The sequence below is a fragment of the Glycine max genome, chromosome 10 (assembly GCF_000004515.6).
Source record: "Glycine max cultivar Williams 82 chromosome 10, Glycine_max_v4.0, whole genome shotgun sequence".
Classification (NCBI taxonomy): domain Eukaryota; kingdom Viridiplantae; phylum Streptophyta; class Magnoliopsida; order Fabales; family Fabaceae; genus Glycine; species Glycine max.
In genome coordinates this window covers 4,439,188-4,460,514 of record NC_038246.2, presented here as the reverse complement: position 1 = coordinate 4,460,514, position 21,327 = coordinate 4,439,188, and the positions used below count along the sequence as shown (strand labels likewise).

The 21,327-nt window shown below is 33.6% G+C and overlaps 2 protein-coding genes and 1 long non-coding RNA gene across 7 annotated transcripts; 1 reads left to right on the top strand and 2 right to left on the bottom strand.

Annotated features, from left to right (window-relative positions):
- Window positions 1–318: 318 nt before the first annotated feature.
- Window positions 319–4,641, top strand: LOC100801305 (dnaJ homolog subfamily C member 15-like). Of its 4 annotated transcripts, none has more exons than XM_041005604.1 (3): window positions 319–700; window positions 1,244–1,425; window positions 2,289–2,435. In XM_041005604.1, exons 1-3 carry the CDS (start codon window positions 698–700, stop codon window positions 2,431–2,433), a joined length of 330 nt encoding a protein of 109 aa, XP_040861538.1. In that variant the 5' UTR covers window positions 319–697; the 3' UTR covers window positions 2,434–2,435. The 4 variants fall into 4 exon arrangements, with proteins under 4 accessions (XP_040861538.1, XP_014618051.1, XP_040861539.1 ...); XM_014762565.3 differs by lacking the exon at window positions 2,289–2,435 and adding an exon at window positions 4,252–4,633 and having other exon boundaries at window positions 478–700; XM_041005605.1 differs by having other exon boundaries at window positions 488–700; window positions 1,253–1,425.
- Window positions 4,642–5,782: 1,141 nt separating this feature from the next.
- On the bottom strand, window positions 5,783–14,061 carry LOC100799698 (uncharacterized). 2 transcript variants are annotated; one of them, XM_006588702.3, is made up of 7 exons: window positions 13,982–14,061; window positions 13,409–13,829; window positions 12,642–12,830; window positions 12,276–12,515; window positions 8,021–8,238; window positions 7,050–7,304; window positions 5,783–6,403 (listed from the first exon to the last, which is right to left on the bottom strand). In XM_006588702.3, exons 2-7 carry the CDS (start codon window positions 13,812–13,814, stop codon window positions 6,170–6,172), a joined length of 1,542 nt encoding a protein of 513 aa, XP_006588765.1. In that variant the 5' UTR covers window positions 13,815–13,829; window positions 13,982–14,061; the 3' UTR covers window positions 5,783–6,169. The 2 variants fall into 2 exon arrangements, with proteins under 2 accessions (XP_006588765.1, XP_003537261.1); XM_003537213.5 differs by having other exon boundaries at window positions 13,409–14,017.
- Window positions 14,062–17,989: 3,928 nt separating this feature from the next.
- On the bottom strand, window positions 17,990–20,945 carry LOC102669777 (uncharacterized). Its single transcript, XR_416220.4, has 2 exons — window positions 19,888–20,945; window positions 17,990–18,590 (listed from the first exon to the last, which is right to left on the bottom strand). It is a non-coding gene; the product is annotated as an uncharacterized lncRNA (long non-coding RNA).
- Between the last annotated feature and the right edge of the window lie 382 nt (window positions 20,946–21,327).

Below are 21,327 nucleotides of genomic sequence, written 5' to 3'. Positions count from 1 at the left end.
ATTGTAGATAAAATTATTATATTTATATAAATATCTTAAAATTATATATAAGAAAATTTTTAATTAATTTAAATTATAATTGTTTTGTCAATATATCAAAATTAAATTCATAGCATAACAAAATTCCAATCTTTGTTATCCTTTATTTTTTAAAATATATATTCAAATTTAAGTAAATATTTCATATTATCATAAAAAAGTAAATGTTTCATGTTGAAACAATTAATAAAGGTTAATATAGTTGGTAAGAAAAAATAAATTTATATTCCAAAATTTAATACTTTTCTAAGTTATCTTCGAGCATTAAGGCTTGTCTTAAGCCTGAGTCTCCAGACTCAATTTACCTCAATTTTATGATAATTGATATGAAAAAAATAGAGAAATAAAAAAAACATGTTGAAATAATTACAATTTTAAAGATAAATAATTAGTTATAGATTATTAAATAGTACATTATTGGCGGTAAACTACCACAAGAATTCATAGCAAAAAAATCTATCAGAAGAATTGGACTAGAAGTTACGAGAAAAATCAGTTGTGCAGAGCAAGGCAATTAAAAAGGAAAAAGGAAAATAAATATAAATATAAAAAAAAAAGAAGCCAAGCTTCGTTCATGTTCCTCAACTGAAACCCTCTTTGCGGGCAAATCAAAACCCTATTCGAATTCTCCATTCACTCGTTTAAGCTTTTTAACGTTATGGTAAGCCCTTCATCGTTATTCTTAAAATTTCATTCCTTTTATTTCGATTTCGAACTGGGAAACCATTCGCAACCTCTCAACTGTTTTCTTCCCCTTTAATTTTGGATCGAAAAATGTTGTTTATTTTTTTTTTGCAAAAGGGATAATTCTTTCCCCTTCTCCTGACTTGATTTGAAGCTCCTCTTGCCCCTTTGTCTCTTTGTCCTCCTTTTTATATTTTCGCTTTCGTTTTGCCTAATTTTTTATACAAATTTGATAAGTTGTTAATTGTATTGGATTAATTATTTTTTTCAGTCTTCAAATTTTGTTTGGGGCTCTGGGATTGGAGAGGTTTTTGGGGTAGGGTTTTATGTTGATGTATAGAAAACAGAACATGGATTTGTATTCTTGTTGCATTGATAAGCATAATTTGGAATTTAGTTTTTCTGGCTATACTGTGACCAGCAGAGGGTAGGGTAGGGGTCTAGGGGATAAGGTTTTTTTTTATTTTTAAGTTTGTTGATTTTGATATTGCCTTTGGGTTTGTGGAACTGAAATTGGAAGTTGGAACAGGCTACACCATTGGTGGCAGGGATTGCAGTGGCGGCTGCGGCTTATGCTGGTAGATATGGTATCCAGGCTTGGCAAGCATTCAAGGCTAGGCCACCGAGTATGCGAAAATTTTATGAAGGTGGTTTCCCGGCTACCATGACTAGGAGGGAAGCAGCTCTTATACTGGGTGTTAGGTAACTGCCATTTTTGCTTGAAGATTCTAATGTGTTGATTTGTGTTAAGGCATTGAAATGATAATCTACAGGGAGAAAAAGGCCTGGAGTATCGAATTTTGCTTATGTTATGATGTCTGTAATGATGGTTGTCACCACCTTTTATTTTGGGTGATTGATTGATCGAATTAATTTATGGTATTTCTTGATTTGAAAATTGAGATATTGGTCTTTCTCGTGATATCTTTACAACCCTGCATGTATGTGTACCCAACATGTAATAAAGGTTAAGTGTCTTCATGGAAAAATCACATGACAGTCACAACCATCTAATTATGTCCAATACTGGCCTTGCTTGTGGCTTGCAAGTGTGTGCACTGTGCAGGAAGGGTCTTTGATTTGTTATGGACTCTACGGCAATGCATATAACTTCTGATGTCATTAGTTAGAATATTAGAAATATCTATAAAGCACCAAAATAACAACTTCCCACCAGCACTCTAATATTCAGGCTGTACCATTATGCTTCTATCAAACAAATCCTTCTCCCCTTTCTTCTTTCCGTCACATCTTATGCTTCTATCAAACAAATTGGATATCGTAGATGGTTGAGACTTGAGAGATATGGAACAATATGGTGTAGATATGGTGCTTTGTAGGCGCAGTGCTTTGTGTTTAAAAAACTTCAAAACTGCACATCTATTGTCTAATTTGAACACATCACCGAGGTAGTCAATAGCGCATTATTGTGGCATTATGGTGACCGAGACTTCCATCATGGAGTGCTTTTCTGTCGCAGCCATGATTCTGCTGAGCTACTATTGCAGTAAAATGCAGCCATTCTGGTTGTTCTTTTTTTTAAGTTATTGAAACCGTTAATGCAGGAATCTTTATTATTTGGCCTCTTTTCACATCGGAAGTATATATGGTGTTCCTATCTTCAACACAAAACCAGCGTTACCTCTGGTTAGACAAGAAAACATGAAGTGTGACCTCTATTTCCTTTCCAGCTCAGTCCCTACTGCTTAGTGGTATTATTTCTGCTGAACCTTGATTTTTTTATTTTTTTTTCATAGAACCTCACCTAGGGGGAAAGGCTTTGTTGTTGTTGTTGTATAGAACCACTGCTCTCCTGTAAGGCTGGAACCCTGTTTTTCCCCTTCATCATTTGATCTATGTTCACATCAGGCAGCATGGCTTGCTGTTCTCTATTCCCTTTTTAATCTAAATTGTGTTCTTCCTTCACACTTCACATTTCATATTCCCTTAATTCGCATCTGTTCTTTTCTCTTTCCAACTCAGTCTTCTGTTCATGTATCTGATGTATTGTGCTTTTTCCCCTATCAATTCTACTATTTTTTTCTTTACTTCTTACCTATGTTCTCATTGCTCATGACAGCCATGGTATCATCCAACCAAATTAGAACATGGCTTTTGTTGTTATTGACTTGTTAAAATGAAGTCTTAGATTGCCGGTGCTTGTGGTTTAGATTATGACTTTCTATTATTAATTATGAACATATCTTTTTATTTTTGTGCAATTGTTCGAATCCGGAAACAGCCTCTTTGCATATGCAAGGGTAAGGCTGCGTACAACATCCCTCCCCCATACCTTCGCATAGCGAAGAGCCTCTGGGCAATGGGGTACGAAGTTTTATATGTGTATGATATAAATCATAGATTTTGTATGCATCTATCGCCTTTGGCATAGCAGTTATCCACTATCTTGCTATAGCATTTCTTAGGTCAGCTACTTGGCACTGTGATCCTGGATTAGTAACCATGGCACTCATTTTATTCAGTGTCCAATTGCTATACTTCTGAATCTGTTCAGACTGCATGTAAATCAAGAAAGGGAATCAGAACTTACTATCAATTCCTGTTCAATTGATGTTGTTACTCATTCCTCTTTAATTTGCTTGAACGGAATCTTGTGATTGTATTTCGAAGTTACTCTGCCTCTATTGCAAGTTGTGATTTGCAAATTGCAGCATGTGTAGAGGGCATATTTTGTACAGTTTTGTATCCAATTGAAAAGAAAAGCAGATTTAGTTCTCCAATTGTTGTTGAGAATTGGCTTCCGACTTTGTTTTCCATCTTTCGTTTGCCATGAGGTTTGGATTGGACTGTAGTTCCGTCCAATCATACTGATTACTGATTTTAAGCTTCAATGCTTGTGTTGTCAAATGGTGATAAGTTGGTGATGACTGACGAGTACTATTACTGATTATAATTTGTTTGGTGGAAGTAAATTTGAACTGAAATTAGTCAAAAGTTTGATTTGTTTAGTTCTTTTCATGTTTAATATTTGGCATTGATTGATTTTGTTTTAGTGTGTATGCACATGCAGTATTGTATCTTGTGTGTGTGTGTATTATTTTAGTTTTGCCACATTGGTGTCTTCTTGTATTGTATACTTTCTCTGCTTAGGAAATTATGAAAATCATGACTTATGAAACTTAAATCCTTCCTTCTAGATTGGTAAAATATTCCCACATTCAATCGGTTTGAACCGTTGCTCCCTCCTGTGCTTAGAAAGTAAGGATGAAAAAGGTGCTGGGTTTAAATTTGGGAATATACCGCCCATTTATTATAAATTGCATAACAATACAAGAATAAAATTTCAAACGTTTCTTTCAGAGGCCAGATTGCTAATTGGTCCATAGTAAGGGCTTAAAAGGCTTTATGAGCTGAATTGTGTCTCCCTTAATCTACATTTTCTTTCTGTGCCATCAAATGGAATTTCAATTGGTTGATATGAATTTTTATTACGAGTCTTGCCCTTGACAAAGTTTTAGCAGATGTATTTTGTGTTTCTCTTACTGATTTCCAATTGTCATGTTTCAGGGAACGCACTCCAACAGATAAGATTAAAGAAGCACATAGGAGGGTGATGGTTGCAAACCATCCAGATGCAGGTGGCAGCCATTACCTTGCATCCAAAATTAATGAGGCAAAAGATATGTTAATTGGAAAGACCAAAGGTGGTGGGTCAGCATTTTGAAGCCTGCTCAAGCCTTTCTTTCCATCATTTTGACAGTGCAGACCGGGGTCCTCATTAGATGTCAATTATTAATTTTTTGGTCATCGCCTAATTAATTCTTGTAGTCCCATTGTGAGAAAGTTGAACATGGGTATGCTTGTATCAGGATGATAAAGCTCCATTGTAACTTGGCATGTGCTATAGAAGTTAAGATTGCTATCAATAAAATTGATTTTTACTCGCGCATTTTACTACCAGTTCTTGCCTTTTTAGGTGATGTCTCCCTTCTGGTTGAGTTCATGCCCCTATGAGAGTTCATACGATGGTGTGTTTTAATCTTTGATTATTTATGATAAGATATAATGGTTATTATTTATTTCTTAAAAAATTCAGAGATGTATCTAGTGAGAGACCTTTTTTTTGGAGAGAGAAATTAATAATAACCATTATATCTTATCATAAATAATCAAGATTAAAACATACCATTGTATGAACTCTCACAAGTCATAAAATTTTCAAAATGTCAAAACCTTTTTTAAACAGTTACATTGCGATGGATCTTCAACATCGATGAAAACAATTCTCTCACTTGTTCTATTGCTTAAATTTGTGCATAAATGAAATTAATCATTTAATCACAAGACCAATTGACACCAAATATTCTGTTAATTGCAATCAATTCACATGCACACACATCGATGAAGTATGAGGTTACATTAATTCATTCTGATTCATCGGAAAAAAGAAACACCCGACTAATCAGAAGAAAAGTAAAATCTGATAAAAAAAAATTATTTTCACCAAAATCAAAGATTAAATTTAAGTAATATCCAAACGATTTAATCTTAATTTTAATATATTAATTACTTATGCTCAATTAATTATTCATCAATTCATACTCCTTAACAGCCAATCTCTCCCTTTTAATTTGAAAAAAAGTATTTGTTATTAACTACTATTTTTAATTACAAAAAATATTAACTTTTTTCATTCTATCTTTTACTTTTAAAGATTCATATAAAATTATATAATAAAAATTCCAAAATAAATCATTATAAATAAAAAGTATTCTTATGATTAAAACTAAAAATACAAAACATTTTTTTTCAAAATAAAAAAGCTTAAAGTATGATCATATCCGGTACTTTTTTCACCATAAACACTATATTACACGGCCCGGTACGTACCAATTTTATCAAAAGCCATATTTTTTTAACAAACCCAAATTGACTACGTATATAAACAGGGACTTATTCATCAATGGTGCTCCCTAGTGTAAGGTTTGCGTACACAATAGCCTATGGACCAAACCTAATCAAGTACTGATTGAAGTCCTATTTCTTAGCCAAACTGCATAGAAAGAAAGAAAGAAAGAAAGAGATGAGATCAAAATGCTTTGGCAAGGAAGGAGCATTGATTACCAATTTACTGGCTTTAGCTTATTTGTAGGATACAACTAAGGATCCATATCTTTGAAAATATGACTAAAAATCTTATAATAACTATGTAAGTTTTTAAAAAATGATTGCACGTGAAACTGTCTAGAACAAATTAGACAGGGTTTAAGGTACAATTTGCTAGGGAGAGGAAAGGAAAAACAATGTGTCACATTCGTGCTTTACCTATATCTCCAAAAGCTCTTAACGGTTCAAAATTCCGAGAACTATATCGATCATTCTCTTTTCTTTCAAGCTCCACCGAGCAGTGGAGCCGCCTGTGGTATTTACATCCAACCTAAGACGCGCCTATGAGCATTAACGTGTCATGTCGCATTAGAAGCTGTCAAACAGGTACTTGTGAAACCTCTTCCTCCAATACAGTTGCAGTTTCTTCTTGTCGTTCAACGGGACCTTGAGGAGTTCCAAAGAGAGTGGCGAAAATCTGCCTATGGCATTGATCACAGAAATAGAAATAGGAGAAGTGGCCCTCGTTTGGAAGCTTATGGATAGCAGCCTCTGGCAAAACCCGTTCTATATATTCCATCACTGATGGTGGGACCACCCTATCATCCAGTCCCTGTTAAAAGTATTGAAAAGAGAAAGGTATGATTTACACTTACACCTAGTAGCAAGTTGAACTTGATTAAAACATGAATAATCCTGGTACTAATACTAATACACAGCGGCATTTATCATCAAATTATTGTCTAAATCTTCCTTCCAAAATGTATTTTACATTTGAAATGAAATGATGATGTCAATTTTTTTATTGATTTAGTCTATACCTAAGTCTACACTAAAGTCTTTTGAACTACATAGAAGCACGACAATGAATTTTTGCTCCATGATGCCTTGCAAATTTGAAATATCAAAAAATGTATTCGCATATCCAATGCGATCAGCATCATTTTAGAAGAGTCGTTGAAGGTCAAGATTGAACTTTTTTTGGAGCTGTTGTTTAATGCAATAAGCTTAGCTACCATTTTTCTGACATGAAGAAGGTTTAATTGTCCTCCTTCGTGGAAGAGGGTGTTTACTACCACTTTTTGATCTAAAAACAACGGGTATGTATCTAAGCAATCTTTATACATTCCTATAACTTCCAAGACCTTCAACTATGCAGAATGCCAATTGCACATGAGTAACAACATATAAAATATTGTAAATAATGATACAAAAATACAAGTGTAGAATCCAAAGAACAATGAGTTAAAAGTTCAAACCTGCCATATATGTGTAAGGCCAAGAAATCCTGCTAATTCACAGTCCGCCTGACTGTACATGGATTTCAACCAAAGAAGTATGCCTCTTGTTTGACACTTCTTTTGCACATGAAGTTCCTTAAGGTCAAAACCCCAATTTGATACCTGCAGAACAGCTTCTTCTATAAATGGGCGTATGTTTCCCTGACGAACTGACTCCTCCACATCCCTCTGCCAAAATTCCTCAAATTCTGGTTCTTCAATCATAAGTTTATCCTGCACATGTGAAGTACATTATATTAACAATCATGGCAGAGCTAAATGTCTTTTACTCGCAGACAATTTTGCAAGCTGCTAGGGAATTGAATTTTTGTTACCTACCACTGTGTTTGTATTTAGATTTGAAATTGAGCTTTAATTTTATGTTAAATGTCAAAGTCACCAAACAAGGCAGGGCAGAGATGAAATTGACTTTCTCACAGACTGGTATTTTAATCATAACAATGAAAAAATATCTTGTCAGATGTGGCCAAGATGAAACTATTTCAAGCAATATACAATGAGAAAGTGCAATTACTCATTCTCTTCCATAATACTACAAGATTGAAGCCAACAATATTAAATAATGTTCTATAGCTTCAATATGTTAGCAAAAGCAATTTCAAGAAAGACAAATATATTGGATGGCTCCATAGTTTCTTGACCATATATATTGACAATTGAAAATCTGACATAGAAATCAGGGTGATTCGGTATCCAGCTGGTAAAGCATTGGGCTTCGAGTTAACATGTTAGCATGGACAGACAACTAACTGCACAAATTTGAACCAAATGCCAACAATTAGCTCTATTTGTTTGAAGCAGACACAAACCCACTCCAATCATACTATTGCAATACAGATAAGCCAGTTCATATTGATGAACAATGCAGCATACTTCAAAAGTAATTATACTTGTTACATAATTCAAGTTATGACTTATGACACACTCACCTTCTTTCCTAGTGAGAAAGATAGCAGCTTATCAATCTCGTCATGCTTTTCAGGCAAGAAGCTTTTCCGATAGAAAAAAGTGAGAAGTTTTGGAAATCTACGAGCCAAGGAATACATCATTTTCCTCCTTTGCAGCCACTTCTCCCAAGTTCTCTTTGTCTCCTCCTTAGTCATGTCTGTGTCATATGGATTAATCATAGGAGCCAACATTGCTGCACCTGCAATTTGGACAATATAACAAGTTACATCAGATTCTGCAACGTGTCCCTTTTCTTTGTTTGAGGGTTGGAGGATAGATATACTAGAAAAGGGAGCAAACATTTTCAAAAAAAGGTAGGTAACCAAATAGAAAATTGCTTTTATTGGTGTGATCTCAGCTGATTTTTTTTTCAATTTCTTTCCCATTAACTAGTTAGAATAAGATGGAGTCACACATTAATAACTTCATTGACATTAGATTTGTATGTGCCCCAAAAGTTTAACATTATTAGTTTATCATAAGTCTCTCTCAGTCTACAAGCTGCATGGGAGGTAATAGGGTTAGAAACTTAGAAAGCCTTAATAGGACTACCACTTGTAGTTTTATAGAGAACCAAATCAAATTTCTCTGTATGAATTCAAAACAGCTGTTTTCATCAATAGATGATATTTTCTATGCTGGGTACAAGTGCAAATCTATAAACACATCTTCTAAACCAAGTTGCAACTTGCAAGAGGTTTGTGCCTAAACTATGTGCTCTATTCTCTAGGAAACACCTCAGATTTATCATTTTCTTTTTCTTTCATTGGGAAAAACAACTGTTAGTTTGTATTCTCTTTAGACATTCAAACAAGTCAGTTATTGTGTTTTAAATCAGATGATATGCCATTTTTTTAAATGTAAAAACTGATAGCATCACTATGCCCTCCTTGAGTTGTTTTAAACTCAAGTCAAACTATCTGTTACTTAGTACATACAGTAAGAATTAAGAACTCTAGATATTTTCATCTCAGGCACACGAGTCATTACTGAGACAAAAGGCGAGATCCAAGTGAATTAAGGAGGGTGATTGTAATTCTAGATGTTTTCATCTGCTGATAAACTCCAGGCGTAGAGCTAATTGTCTGAATGGAGTGTTGATTGATGGATCATGGAAGGATGAGCCGGCAATAGTTAAAGAGGAAATCAGGAGGTTTTTTTCACAACGTTTCCAGGAAAATGTACAAGAAAGACCAAGGTTGGATGGTATTTGCTTTCAGTCCATGGGCATTCAGCAGAATGACATGCTGGTGGAGCGCTTTACGGAGGATGAGGTCAAAAGGGCAGTATGGAGTTGCGGAAATGATAAAAGCCCAGACCCAGACGGACTTAATTTTAAATTCATCAAGCAATTTTGGGATATCATCAAATCAGACTTCCTAAGATTTTTTGATGAGTTTTATGTCAATGGAGTTTTTCCGAGGGTCTTGAATGCATCCTTTATAGCATTAATTCCGAAGCTAGTGGATCCTCAAGTGTTGAATCATTATAGACCAATCTCTTTGATAGGGTGTACCTATAAGATACTTGCTAAGGTCCTGGCTAACAGGCTGAAGAAGGTTATGCATCTCATCATTAATGAAAGACAGTCAACATTTATACAAGGTAGACATATGCTCCACAGTGTGATGATTGCAAATGAGGTGGTTGAAGAAGCCAAAAGGTGTCAAAAGCCATGCATTATTTTCAAGGTCGATTATGAGAAGGCGTACGATTCTGTGTCTAGGGAGTTTTTGACTTATATGATGACAAGAATGGGTTTTTGCACCAAATGGATCCAATGGATAGCTGGATGTCTAAAATCAGCATCGGTCTCGGTCTTGGTCAATGGCAGTCCTTCATCTGAGTTCCTACCCCAAAGAGGACTCAGACAGGGGGATCCACTATCACCTCTACTATTTAACATTGTTGCGGAAGGACTTAATGGATTAATGTCCAAAGCAATAGAGAAAAGGCTATACAGGGGATTCTTAGTGGGCACACACAAAGTGGACATTAATCTCCTCCAGTATGCAGATGACACAATATTTTTTGGGGAGGCATCTATGGAGAATGTTAGAACTATTAAAGCTATCTTGAGGGCCCTTGAGCTTGCTTCGGGTTTAAAAATTAATTTTGCTAAAAGTAGTTGTGGGGCTTTTGGAGTGTCGGATTTGTGGATAAGTGGTGCAGCCAATTACCTCCATTGTAGCGTGATGTCTTTTCCTTTTACATATCTTGGTATACCTATTGGGGTCAATCCGCGAAGACGCCAGACATGGGACCCTATCGTTACTAAATGTGAGAGAAAATTAGTGAGATGGAAACAAAGACACCTGTCGTTTGGGGGGAGAGTGACTCTAATAAATTCAGTGCTAACATCCATTCCTATCTATTTTTTCTCTTTTTTCAAGGTACCTAAAAAGGTGGTGGACAAGTTAACAAGACTACAGAGGAATTTTCTATGGGGAGGTGCGTCGGAGCAAAACAAAATTGCTTGGATCCGATGGGAAACGGTGTGCTTGCCAAAAGAAGATGGAGGTTTGGGGGTCAAAGACATCAACTCTTTTAATATATCTCTGTTGGGTAAATGGAGGTGGAAGCTTTTTCAGAATCAGGGGGAGTTATGGGCTAGGGTAATTGAGTCAAAGTATGGTGGGTGGAGGAATCTAAATGAAGCAAGGTCAGCCAATAATGAATCTACATGGTGGAGGGACCTGAAGATTGTAGCTTAGCATCCTCAACAGGGACAATTGTTGAATAGCTCGATAGTGTGGAAGGTAGGGCGTGGGGATAAATTTAAATTTTGGGAGGACTCTTGGATAGGGGAAGATAACCATTTACTAGAGAAATACCCTAGGCTACACAGTATATCTCTTCAGCAAGATCATTTCATTCAGCAAATGGGAGACTTCAAAGATTCAGGGTAGGAATGGGATTTCAAATGGCGGAGACCATTGTTCGACAGTGAGATAGATATGGCGGTAACATTCTTAGAAGAACTCGAGGGGCACAGAATTCGGGCCCACAGTGCTGACCAGTGGGTATGGGTGGCAGATCCTAGTGGCCAGTATACGGTTAGGAGTGCATACACTGTACTTAGAGAGGACTTATTACAGGAGGACCAGGATGGTGAGTTCAAGGAGCTATGGAAGGTGAAGTTTCCATCTAAAGTAGCTGTGTTTGCATGGAGGTTACTTAAAGATAGGTTACCAACCAGAGACAACTTGAGGAGAAAGCATGTTGAGCTACAAGATTTTATGTGCCCTTTCTGCAGAACAATGGAGGAGAGCGCAAGTCACTTGTTTTTTCACTGCAGCAAAGTGTTTCCTTTATGGTGTGAAATGCTGTCTTGGGTAAATCTGGTGGGTGTCTTTCCACATCACCCAAGACATCATTTTCTGCCACATATATATGGAGCATATGAAGGGATACAGCTGGACAGATGGAAAGGGTGGTGGTTAGCACTGACATGGACTATTTAGAAGCATAGAAATAGTATAGTTTTCTCCAATTCTGCCTTTAATGCAAATAAACTGGTGGATGATGCAGTGTTTCTGTTATGGACCTGGCTCAAAAACTTAGAGAAGGATTTCACCACCCACTATAATCAGTGGTCATCAAACCTAAGTGAAGGATTTCTCCGTAGATGAGGATTCGAATCTAGGCTTATTAATTGTACTAGTCTTACTATATGTTTTATTCTGGTTCATCAACCAAACTGTTATGGTGTTGAACTAGACCAGAATTGTAGTTTGTAATTTTAGTACCTCTGGTACTTTGTTAATATATATATATATTATTTTTGGCTGATAAAAAAAAAAAGAATTAAGAACTCTGACTTTCTCTGCAGGGTTTTCCACAATGCTTAATGTGAAGGATTTGGAAGGAAAAAGAATAGAAAGGAACTATGATAACTAGACTGTCGACTAGTCCAGACATATGCCCATTGGTTTCCCTTCTTTCCTATCACAAAACCTCAATCAGTTCAGGCCCTCGTGAAACAACAGCACATGAATGGAGGTTTCTGTGGTACACTTAAATGATTGACATCCCTGCCCAATTGGCAATATAATTGAACAATGGATTCTACATCCAGATACACCCAACATACAATAACTATGCCAACTGGCCAGGGGTATCACCAATTAGAGGTCTGATTGCATTCTTATTAGTGTCAGAGTGAGCTCCAAGAATATTTTTTTACAAGCAATTTAAGGTATCTAGAAATTAGAAAGCTTTAAAAAGATGTACAACCTGCAATTTTCTCGGGAATATATCTGAGAGAAGCCCAAGCATGAATGCATCCACTAGAGTGGCACAGTAACCAGAATTTATCAGTAACATTGACAGCGTTGACTAGATGCAGCACATCCATAGCTGATGAGTTGAGATTTCTGTTGGGATGAGGATCACTCTCCCCAAAACCAGGAAGATCATATGTGACCAGACGAATGCCGTACTCTTCAAGCAGTGATGCTTTGACTCCAGGTAAACCTTCCATTAAGGGGGGAAGAAAGTAGAATAAGATTGAAGGTAAAATCCAGCCTCTAGTCGTGCTCCTCATAAAGATTGTGCCCAATAAGATTTTCTTATAGTTAAAATTTCCAACTTATATTTTACCTGCTAGTCTGGATGAAAGAAAAGAGTGTGGAGCAACAAGTGAAAATCTAGCTGTGTCAGCTGGAACACCTTGCTCGTGATAAGCCATGTATCTACCATCTGGAAGTAGCACGCGACTAGCACAAGGAGGATGTTGACGGACCTTCACCGCAGGGGCCACTGCTTCACGACTGGGATCTACACTTATAGCTGCAAAAGAAAACTCAAAAAAAATGTCAATACCAAGCTAATACCATCAGGAAAAAGATCATTTGTAAGCAATAACAAAACTTGCTTCAAAATTTTGTAGAACATATGAGAGCTCAATAGCAATGCAGTTTTTTTTTTAAAAAAAAAAAATCAATACATCACAAAGAAACGGTCCGAGAATCTATAGGTCCCTTCATTTATAATAATATATACATTTAGGCCCTGATTGGATAAACTTCACATAAGAAAACAAAAATTGAGCTTTAAAATCAGCTTATGCACTTATCTTTTATAGAAACTCTCTCATTTAACTTCTCCAAAAGTTGAAGTGCATAACTCATGGAAGAAACTCAATTTCTTATTTTCTTTTCTAATAAGTAATTAGGAGAAGTTTATCCAAACAATATCTTCTTTCGTACACTCTAGTCTAGTCTCCTCAATGGCCCATACCATGATTGGAACAAAAAAAAAATAACAGTAAAGAACTAACAAATAACCGAAATCATTATCGAGGTCAAATAGTGAAAAAACTACATAATTACTAAGAATTTTAATAAATTTGAGCTTAGCATTCTTACCTGCAAGCGCGAGAATGAAAACGAAGAACACAACGGACCAAGCGTGGACGGGATCGCGATCCTCGGGGAGAAAGTCGTTGAGAAACCTCAGCCGCTTCGAAACCTTGGAACAAGGTCCACCGAACTTCCTAACCACATACGAATCCTCGTTCATCAAGTTCTGTCGCAGAATGTCCCTGAAGCCTCTCCCCAACTCCATGAGTATCTCGCACCACGCCATCACGAACCCCAAGGCCTGCTCCTTGAAGCTCTCCCCCGACTCGCTATGCGGCGCGTACACCTCAAACGACGTCGTTGTTGTTGTTGTTGTTGTCGTCGTCGGATCTCCACCGTAGAGCACTCCCGAATCCTCTATCAGACTGGGCAGCTCCTCCGTCCACGTGTCCCTCCCTCTCACATCCGCCATTTTGCTAATTTCTCTCTGAAACCAATAATAAAGTTAGTGAGTTACTCACTTATTATTCCTATGCACACCCCCAAAGCGTGATCTAGAAGCAAAACCTTTTCATTAAATAATAATAATCCGACCAGTATTCAAAAAAGGACAAAAAGAGGAATATTAGAATTTCTCACTTTTCTGACGCTGGAACTTTTCTGCAACCCAAGGTCATTAGACTAATGCTATTCAAACACTATATAATGGCAAGTTTATTAAATGAGTTTAGTTTTTCTGCCAAGAAAATTCTTTATATTCCTTATTATATTATTTAAAAAATTAGATTCAAGTTGACGACGAAGATATGGCCACGTCAGGCACGATAGGAATCCACGTGAAACCAACGTCTCACGCATTATTGTTAGGTCACTCAACAGTTGTCCATTATTACACTATTATTATGGTTGTTGGGGGCTAAATTTAAAGCTGTAATAATTATTTATATTAAGGTTTAATTATGTTTGTAGTCACTCAAATATGTTATTCTTTATTGACAATATGGTGGTGTGACAATGATAAGAATTATAATGATGATGGTGATATAATTAAGAAGAAATCACATGACATAAGATTTTTTTTTCTATCATTAGATGGTATAATAATGAAAGGGTGGAGTAAGTGGATCCCATTGTGTGTTTGTGAATGTGCATGTGTGTGAGATAAATAACAATGGAGGAGGCTTCCGGCTTCTTTCATAGATGAGGAACTTGGTATAATTTGAAAACTTTTAATCCTTGTGTAATTTTTATGTTTGTTTTTATAATTTTGTAATTAGGACTTCATTGGACCTTAGTTGTGTTGGTTTATGAGTCATGGAATCATGGGCCTAACTAGTTGAATGGCCTCTAAAAAAAATAGTCAAATGACCTAGTTGTTAGATGTATATATATATACTTGCTTAAAAGAATGTATATACACACTTTTTTTTCTAACAACATGCAAAAACTTCTGGCTCATTTTATGTTTTTGGGTGAATGAATAACACATCAAATAGGCTTAAAAACCTCTGAAAAAACCAACTTGAGACGACAATAAAATTAGAAGTAAAGGGAAAAAAAACATGATAATTAACGTCGGAAAGAGCAAGGATCTGATGTTGAGAGTCCATGATAAGAAAATGGACTATTGATTAATCTAAAGGCTATCTTTAATGGTCCACTGTAAACCATTTGAACCACTTGACCATGGTAGACACCGTCTTAATTGTTTTCAAACTGCACAAAGTGATTAGTATTTTGCTAGTAATGGTGTTCTCCTCTTTTGGTTTTTGAATTAAACCACTGTATTTTTATCATAACAATCTTTATTTGTAGTGAATTGTTATTTAACTTATCAATCATGCTACGATTATATCATCTCATCCATTTCTAGTCTTTTCCCTTTTAATTTTTAATTTCTTCGCTTTAGGGCTTCATCAGTGTTGTGTGTGTTTATGAAAAGGAACTAAAGAATCTATATTTTCATAATTGAGAATCTAAAAAAATAAATTTAAATTTGAAAGATCAAATATAAAAATAATCCAAATTTATTAGACCCAAAACATATACAAGGCTATATATTTAGCGTATGTTTGAATACACAATACATGGTGCGATCATATCAAATTGATTTGTTTTTCATGCTCGCAATAAAGCAATTCTTTGTTGCTTTTAACTTTTCAATTACGGACCATAACTTTTGCTGTTGGAATCGATTATGAAGGATATCCAAACCGGCAAAGAAAAAATAATAAATAAAATGTTACCTACTATCCGATGCTAATGTAAATAGCAGATACATAGGTCTTCTCAAATGCAATTTGCCAAATAGAAAACGATGTTAGTGTTTGGGGGCCTGGCCCCCCTCACTTTTTCTAATTAATTTTTTATGATATAGAATTATAATATTTTTATTTAATAAGATACAATTTTGCAGATAATAACATTTTAGTATTTTTTAACATAAAGATATTCTTTCTTTTTTTAAAATGAACATTTTTATTCTTAAAGTAGAGATAATTGCATTCTTTTTATATCCTTTTAGACATATATTCTCCTACTTTCTAACAATTGAAGTACATTATTCTTGGTTGTTAGTTAATTTCACTGGGATCAACAATATATGTTGATTGTTTATTCTCAACATATATGTTAAAGTATCACTTGTTATATTATTTTTGTTAAGAAAAATATTTATTTTAAAAAATAAATTGCTGAAAATTTTAATGCAGGTTTAATTATAAATAATTTTATAATATCCAAGAGATATATTTTGATGTATTATTAATGTAATGAATGCTTTATAATATATAATTATGAATATTTTATATAAAATTTTATACATATATATAGTTTAGATGAACTGTTACCCCCCAGACGGATATAAGGGGCGGCAGCCAGGGCTTCAAATCACCCATCCTCAAATTGCTTTAATTATCTATGTAATAATATATTTTTTAAAAATATTGTTAATAATATATAATTATAATTAATAATAAATATACTACTTCCAGTATAAGTAATATATACTAGTTAGTATATAATAATATATACCAATTAATAATATATATACTACTTCCAATAAAATAAAATATATTAATTAAAAATCTGATAATTAATACATGTTACAATTGATTATATACTAAACTTTTTAATACAGAAAAAATATTAATCTTTTTAATAATATATATTGCTATTAATTATAATTTATCCTTGAGATATACATGTTAATTAATAGATCTAATAAGAATGACATATTTATTTGAGTTTTCGTCAATTGCTATTATCTAGGCTAATTATAATTTGTTTATTATTGGAAGTCTCATTTATTTATTTATATATCTAATTATTAACATTATATTATAAATATATTTATATATATTATATATAATTATTATAAAACTTGATGCGTTTTAATTAGTTATTATTATATTTGATGTGTTTACTTTTTTATTTATTGTGAGTCCTATTTAAATGTAATTATGTTTGTGAGATAAAAAAATCTTTCAAAACTTAAAAAAATTATACAAGTTATAATAAATGTATTTTCTTGTACCATTTAAAATAAAAAAAATTAATTTTATGTGTAAAACTAATAAATAGTTTTATAATAAAATAATTTTCTTGTATCATTCAAGAAAGTTACTATTTATCCTATGATTAACATAGAGAGCATAACCCGTTAACTCCTGTTTTGAGAGATTCTAGACATTGTTTTTTCATTACGATTTGCTTCACTGCCTCCCATATCATTGTCCTTAATTGTTAACATTAACAACATAGGTGAGGGATTTTAAAAAAAACATGTGACTATCACTCAATAAATAAAAATAACAATACAGGTATCTCCTCTCTTCTCTTCAAATAAAAAAGGTATCTCTCCTCTTTGTGTTGCTGATGAACTAAATTTCTTATCCACAATAAGACAGATAGTTTCAAAGAAATTAGTTGGTTCAAACCAGTACTGTTATGATCACCAGAGGACTTGATTGATGTAATATAGATTTTTTATTTACCTCTTTTCTGTCAAGATTTTGAATGTGAATGATATAAATCGAGTTTAATTACACTCTCACTAGTATTGTCATTCTAGCTAAGAAATGCAAATTATATTATCTGACTTTGGAAAAGTTGCACAGTACACACGTTCAATGCCTTAAATTGAAAAACTTATATTACCTAGAGTATATATATACATAGCGATTAGCGAATAGGAAACATATTTAAATCAATTCTTTTTATCTCTTTTCTCCATTCACTCCATCCACTCCACAGTGAGGTAAGTTAATTAATGGTTTCCCCCCACACAATAAATATGCACGACATGATTTAAAAGGTAATAAGTATAGGTGAACTCCAATTGAAAGTAAAAAAGGTACATTGTTTCAACACACAAACGAAACCAACTGCAACGGTGAGAGGCTGGTGTTGGTTTCTTAAATGGAAAAGTATCAACGTGCATTAATTCCATTTTGAGTAGATTTGGGTGGTAGGAAAAGAAATAGGAAAAACAAAAAAAGTAGGATCATACACATAATAAGTTGTATGATACTACCTTTGGTCTTTATATATATATATATATAAATATATATATATATATATATATATATATATATATATATATATATATATATAAGATAGTAACTCATAAGAAAGAAAAAGAGAAACTTGATTATAGAGTTTTTATATTATTCAACCCTTCTCTAAATCAAGACTTTCAATGTGGATTGTGGTTTTTACATTCTCACTAGTATTGATGTTCTGAGCTAAGAAAATGAAAAATTACATTATCTGATTTTGAAAAAAAAGTTTCCACAACACGTTCAATGCCTTCTGATTCAAGTGTCTGTTTGATCATCTGAGCGTCCTCTAGTTTCTTAGTGTAGTTCAGCACCCATTGATCTAAAGAACGTTAGAAAAGTAATCAACTTGACCATCTCATTGTATTTATCTTCAAGGACACGTTTTGCACCAGCTAGCTTCATTTGCAACACGTTTTTGACGTCATAGTTAATCAGCAACTTGCATCATCTTCCTTCTCTTCTTCCACTTCCTCCCTCGCAATTCGCAATCTTTCATTGAAGCACATAAACTTTTTCCTCTTCAAGATTCCGCAACACGTATTCAACTTTTTCTTAGATGACTTCTAAGCTTCCTGCTATATGCATGCATGGTAGTAAACTCATTGGATGGTACAGTTCATTAAGACCAGGGTTCCATTTTGTCGCCTCTTCTTTTGAACATTTAAGACATGACAGAGAAATCCAAGCTGAGGAAAAATAAAACCATAAAGAACAGTTTAGAAGGTAGAATCTCTGCTTATGAAAAAAAAATAGAAGGTAGAATTTCTAAATATTGTTTACACGAGGAAAAAAATAATGATAATGTATTTAAGTTTCATTTCTTACTTATAGGCATGATGGACCAATAATTCATGGTTTATTATTTTCACTTGATAAATTGATTGGATATTATATTATATATCCACCTTCCTCGTTCCAATATTCCATCTCCCCTTTATTTATTTTTTTCTTCTTTCTTCATTTTTCATATCATTTATTATATTTATTATTTTCTCTTTTTTCTTATTATAATTTAATTTTTCATTCTATCACACTATTCCTTTCACTCACACACCTCAAAAGTAGGTGTACGATCTAACTTTTTCCAAACTTTTACCCAAGATATCAAAAATAGAATCAGTGATACGTACGTGCAAGATTTTGGGAAAAGATAATGAAGGTGAGCTTCATAACTCTAGCTTGACTAAAATGGTCTTCAATTATTAAAAACAAAAATGTTTTATTTAGACACCACGAGAGAGCACTTAACTCTTGGTGTAAACCAAACAAGCCCTTAAGCTAATGAACAAATTGAAGTTTGAGTTGGAATATGGATTTCGAATGAAGGAAGAGAAATTGAAAACAGAAAAAAAAATGATAGGAAAACAAACAGCCAACGCATAAAAGAAACAATTATTTAAACATTAATTAATTTCACTTCTAAAATTGAAAGATAAAAACAAAGAAACATAGACTCTGATTGAATTTAGTTTTTTTTAGATTACATATATTTTTTAAGAGACTAAGAATATTCATATAATGGTGCTGCTGTCTCTTTTAGCAAAAGATTTTTTCATACACAAACTTCAATAATTCAAAATCTTATTTAAAGACAAGCAAAGATATACACTACTTAAATCATCCATGTTGTTCATAAACATAAGCTTTGTTTTTTCCACATATAAATATCAAAATGCAACCCTGAAAATGTTGATCAGAACAAAACAAGAAACATTCACACTATACAAAACCGGATTAATATAAACTTTCCAGCCTGAAAAAACTAGCTTATATATCCAGTTTCTTTGATAAGGATAAAGTTTTTTGAAGTTAAATCTAATTTTTTGGCTTCAGCCAAGCATCAAAGAAATTAAATTCAAAGATTAATCAGAGTGTCAAAAACACAAAAACCATATTTCTTATACGTTTACCACCAACAAAAGAATATATTGAAACAGAAACCAAGTCACAATCAATCAGAGAAGAGTGGCGATTGATGTATACCTTTCACATGTACGAACGAGAATACCCATGTTTCAAAAGCAGCACCGACATCCCCTTAGACCTCATAAACCCCTGATCAAGGATTTTTTTTTTTGTTGGTCGTCAAGAACCAAAAAAAATAAAGAACTGAAAATGTTAAACAAACATCCAAAAATGGGGTGTATATATGTTCTGAAAGAAGAGGGGAAGTAAAAAATACTAATAGATATACCAAATGGTGTGATATAAATTAAAGAAAGAGAGATGAATATTTAATTAAGAAGAAGAAAATAAAGAGAAAGATCTAGCTAAATGGCTGAGGGTATGGCGCATGTGCAAATGAAGCTAGTTGATGCAAAACTTTGTCCTTGAAGATGAATAGAATGAGAGGGCCCAGTTGATTGCTTTTCTATGGTTTTTTACATCAAGGGGTGCTGAACTACACCTAGCAACTAGAGGACGCTCAGTTGATCAAACAGGCAGTTGAATCAGTAGGCATATTCAACGTATTTTGAAACTTAATTTCTCAAATTTCAGATTTATATAATTTTCATTTTTTTTAATTAGGGCACAAGAAAGAAAACAGTACTAGTGGAGGGTGCATGAATATTGGAGTCTTGATGAAGTAGAAGAGTTGAACAAAAACTCTACACTACTGCATCAAGTCCCTTCGATAATAATTATCATGACAGCGGTTTGAACAAATTAATTCCTTGGAAACTAACTATATGTTATATCATATATATAGGCATGTTTTGGATACAAGTCATAAGTGTTTTTTTACTAAAAATATAGAGGCTTTTTTTTGGTAAAGAGAGTGGAGAAGAATTAATATAGTGAAAAGGCATGCATGTCTAAGACATGGGACAACAGTAGTTTCTTCGATTTGCAAAATCTTTTCAACGTAGAAGGGCAAATGATGGTTATTACTATATATACAAACAGAAAGAGTTTAATATTGGGAGACTTTCAAGAGGCTCAGATCAGAGTGAGACCACTACTTTATGCAAGCGTGACTACTTCTTCTCTAGGTAAAAGGATAGCTTAAGAACCTAGAAATTATTCGGACAAGGAAACTCAACACATATACAATATGAACCCACAGAAACTCATATATATATAAAGACACGATTCGGATACCAGAACACGTGAACAGGGAGACAGGCTGAATTTTAGTATCAATATATTATATAAAGTATTTTTTTAATTTATTTTAATATCAACCGATGAATTTGTTTAAACTTAAAAAAATAATTTTAAAATAAGTGTTTTAAAAAATATATTTATTTAAGAAACATATAAAATTTACTTTTTAAAAAAATTAAGAATATTTATTTTAACTAAAAACAATTTAGACAAATACATAAAAAATAAAAATCTGTTTATTTATATATATATTTTAAATAAGCTTAAACACGCTGACACTAAAATAATTTATTTTAACTACAACTATATACTTTA

What these genes read in the sequence shown, in the direction of transcription:
- LOC100799698 (XM_006588702.3), bottom strand. Translation starts at nt 13,814, where the DNA reads ATGGCGGATGTGAGAGGGAGGGACACGTGGACGGAGGAGCTGCCCAGT. An exon ending in TCTTTCATCCAGACTAGCAG is followed by an intron (nt 12,516 to 12,641) that starts GTAAAATATAAG and finishes CCTTAATGGAAG; the next exon opens with GTTTACCTGGAGTCAAAGCA. An exon ending in GCCTTACACATATATGGCAG is followed by an intron (nt 6,404 to 7,049) that starts GTTTGAACTTTT and finishes TACTTTTAACAG; the next exon opens with GGACTGGATGATAGGGTGGT.
- LOC100801305 (XM_014762565.3), top strand. An exon ending in GCTCTTATACTGGGTGTTAG is followed by an intron (nt 1,426 to 4,251) that starts GTAACTGCCATT and finishes GTCATGTTTCAG; the next exon opens with GGAACGCACTCCAACAGATA.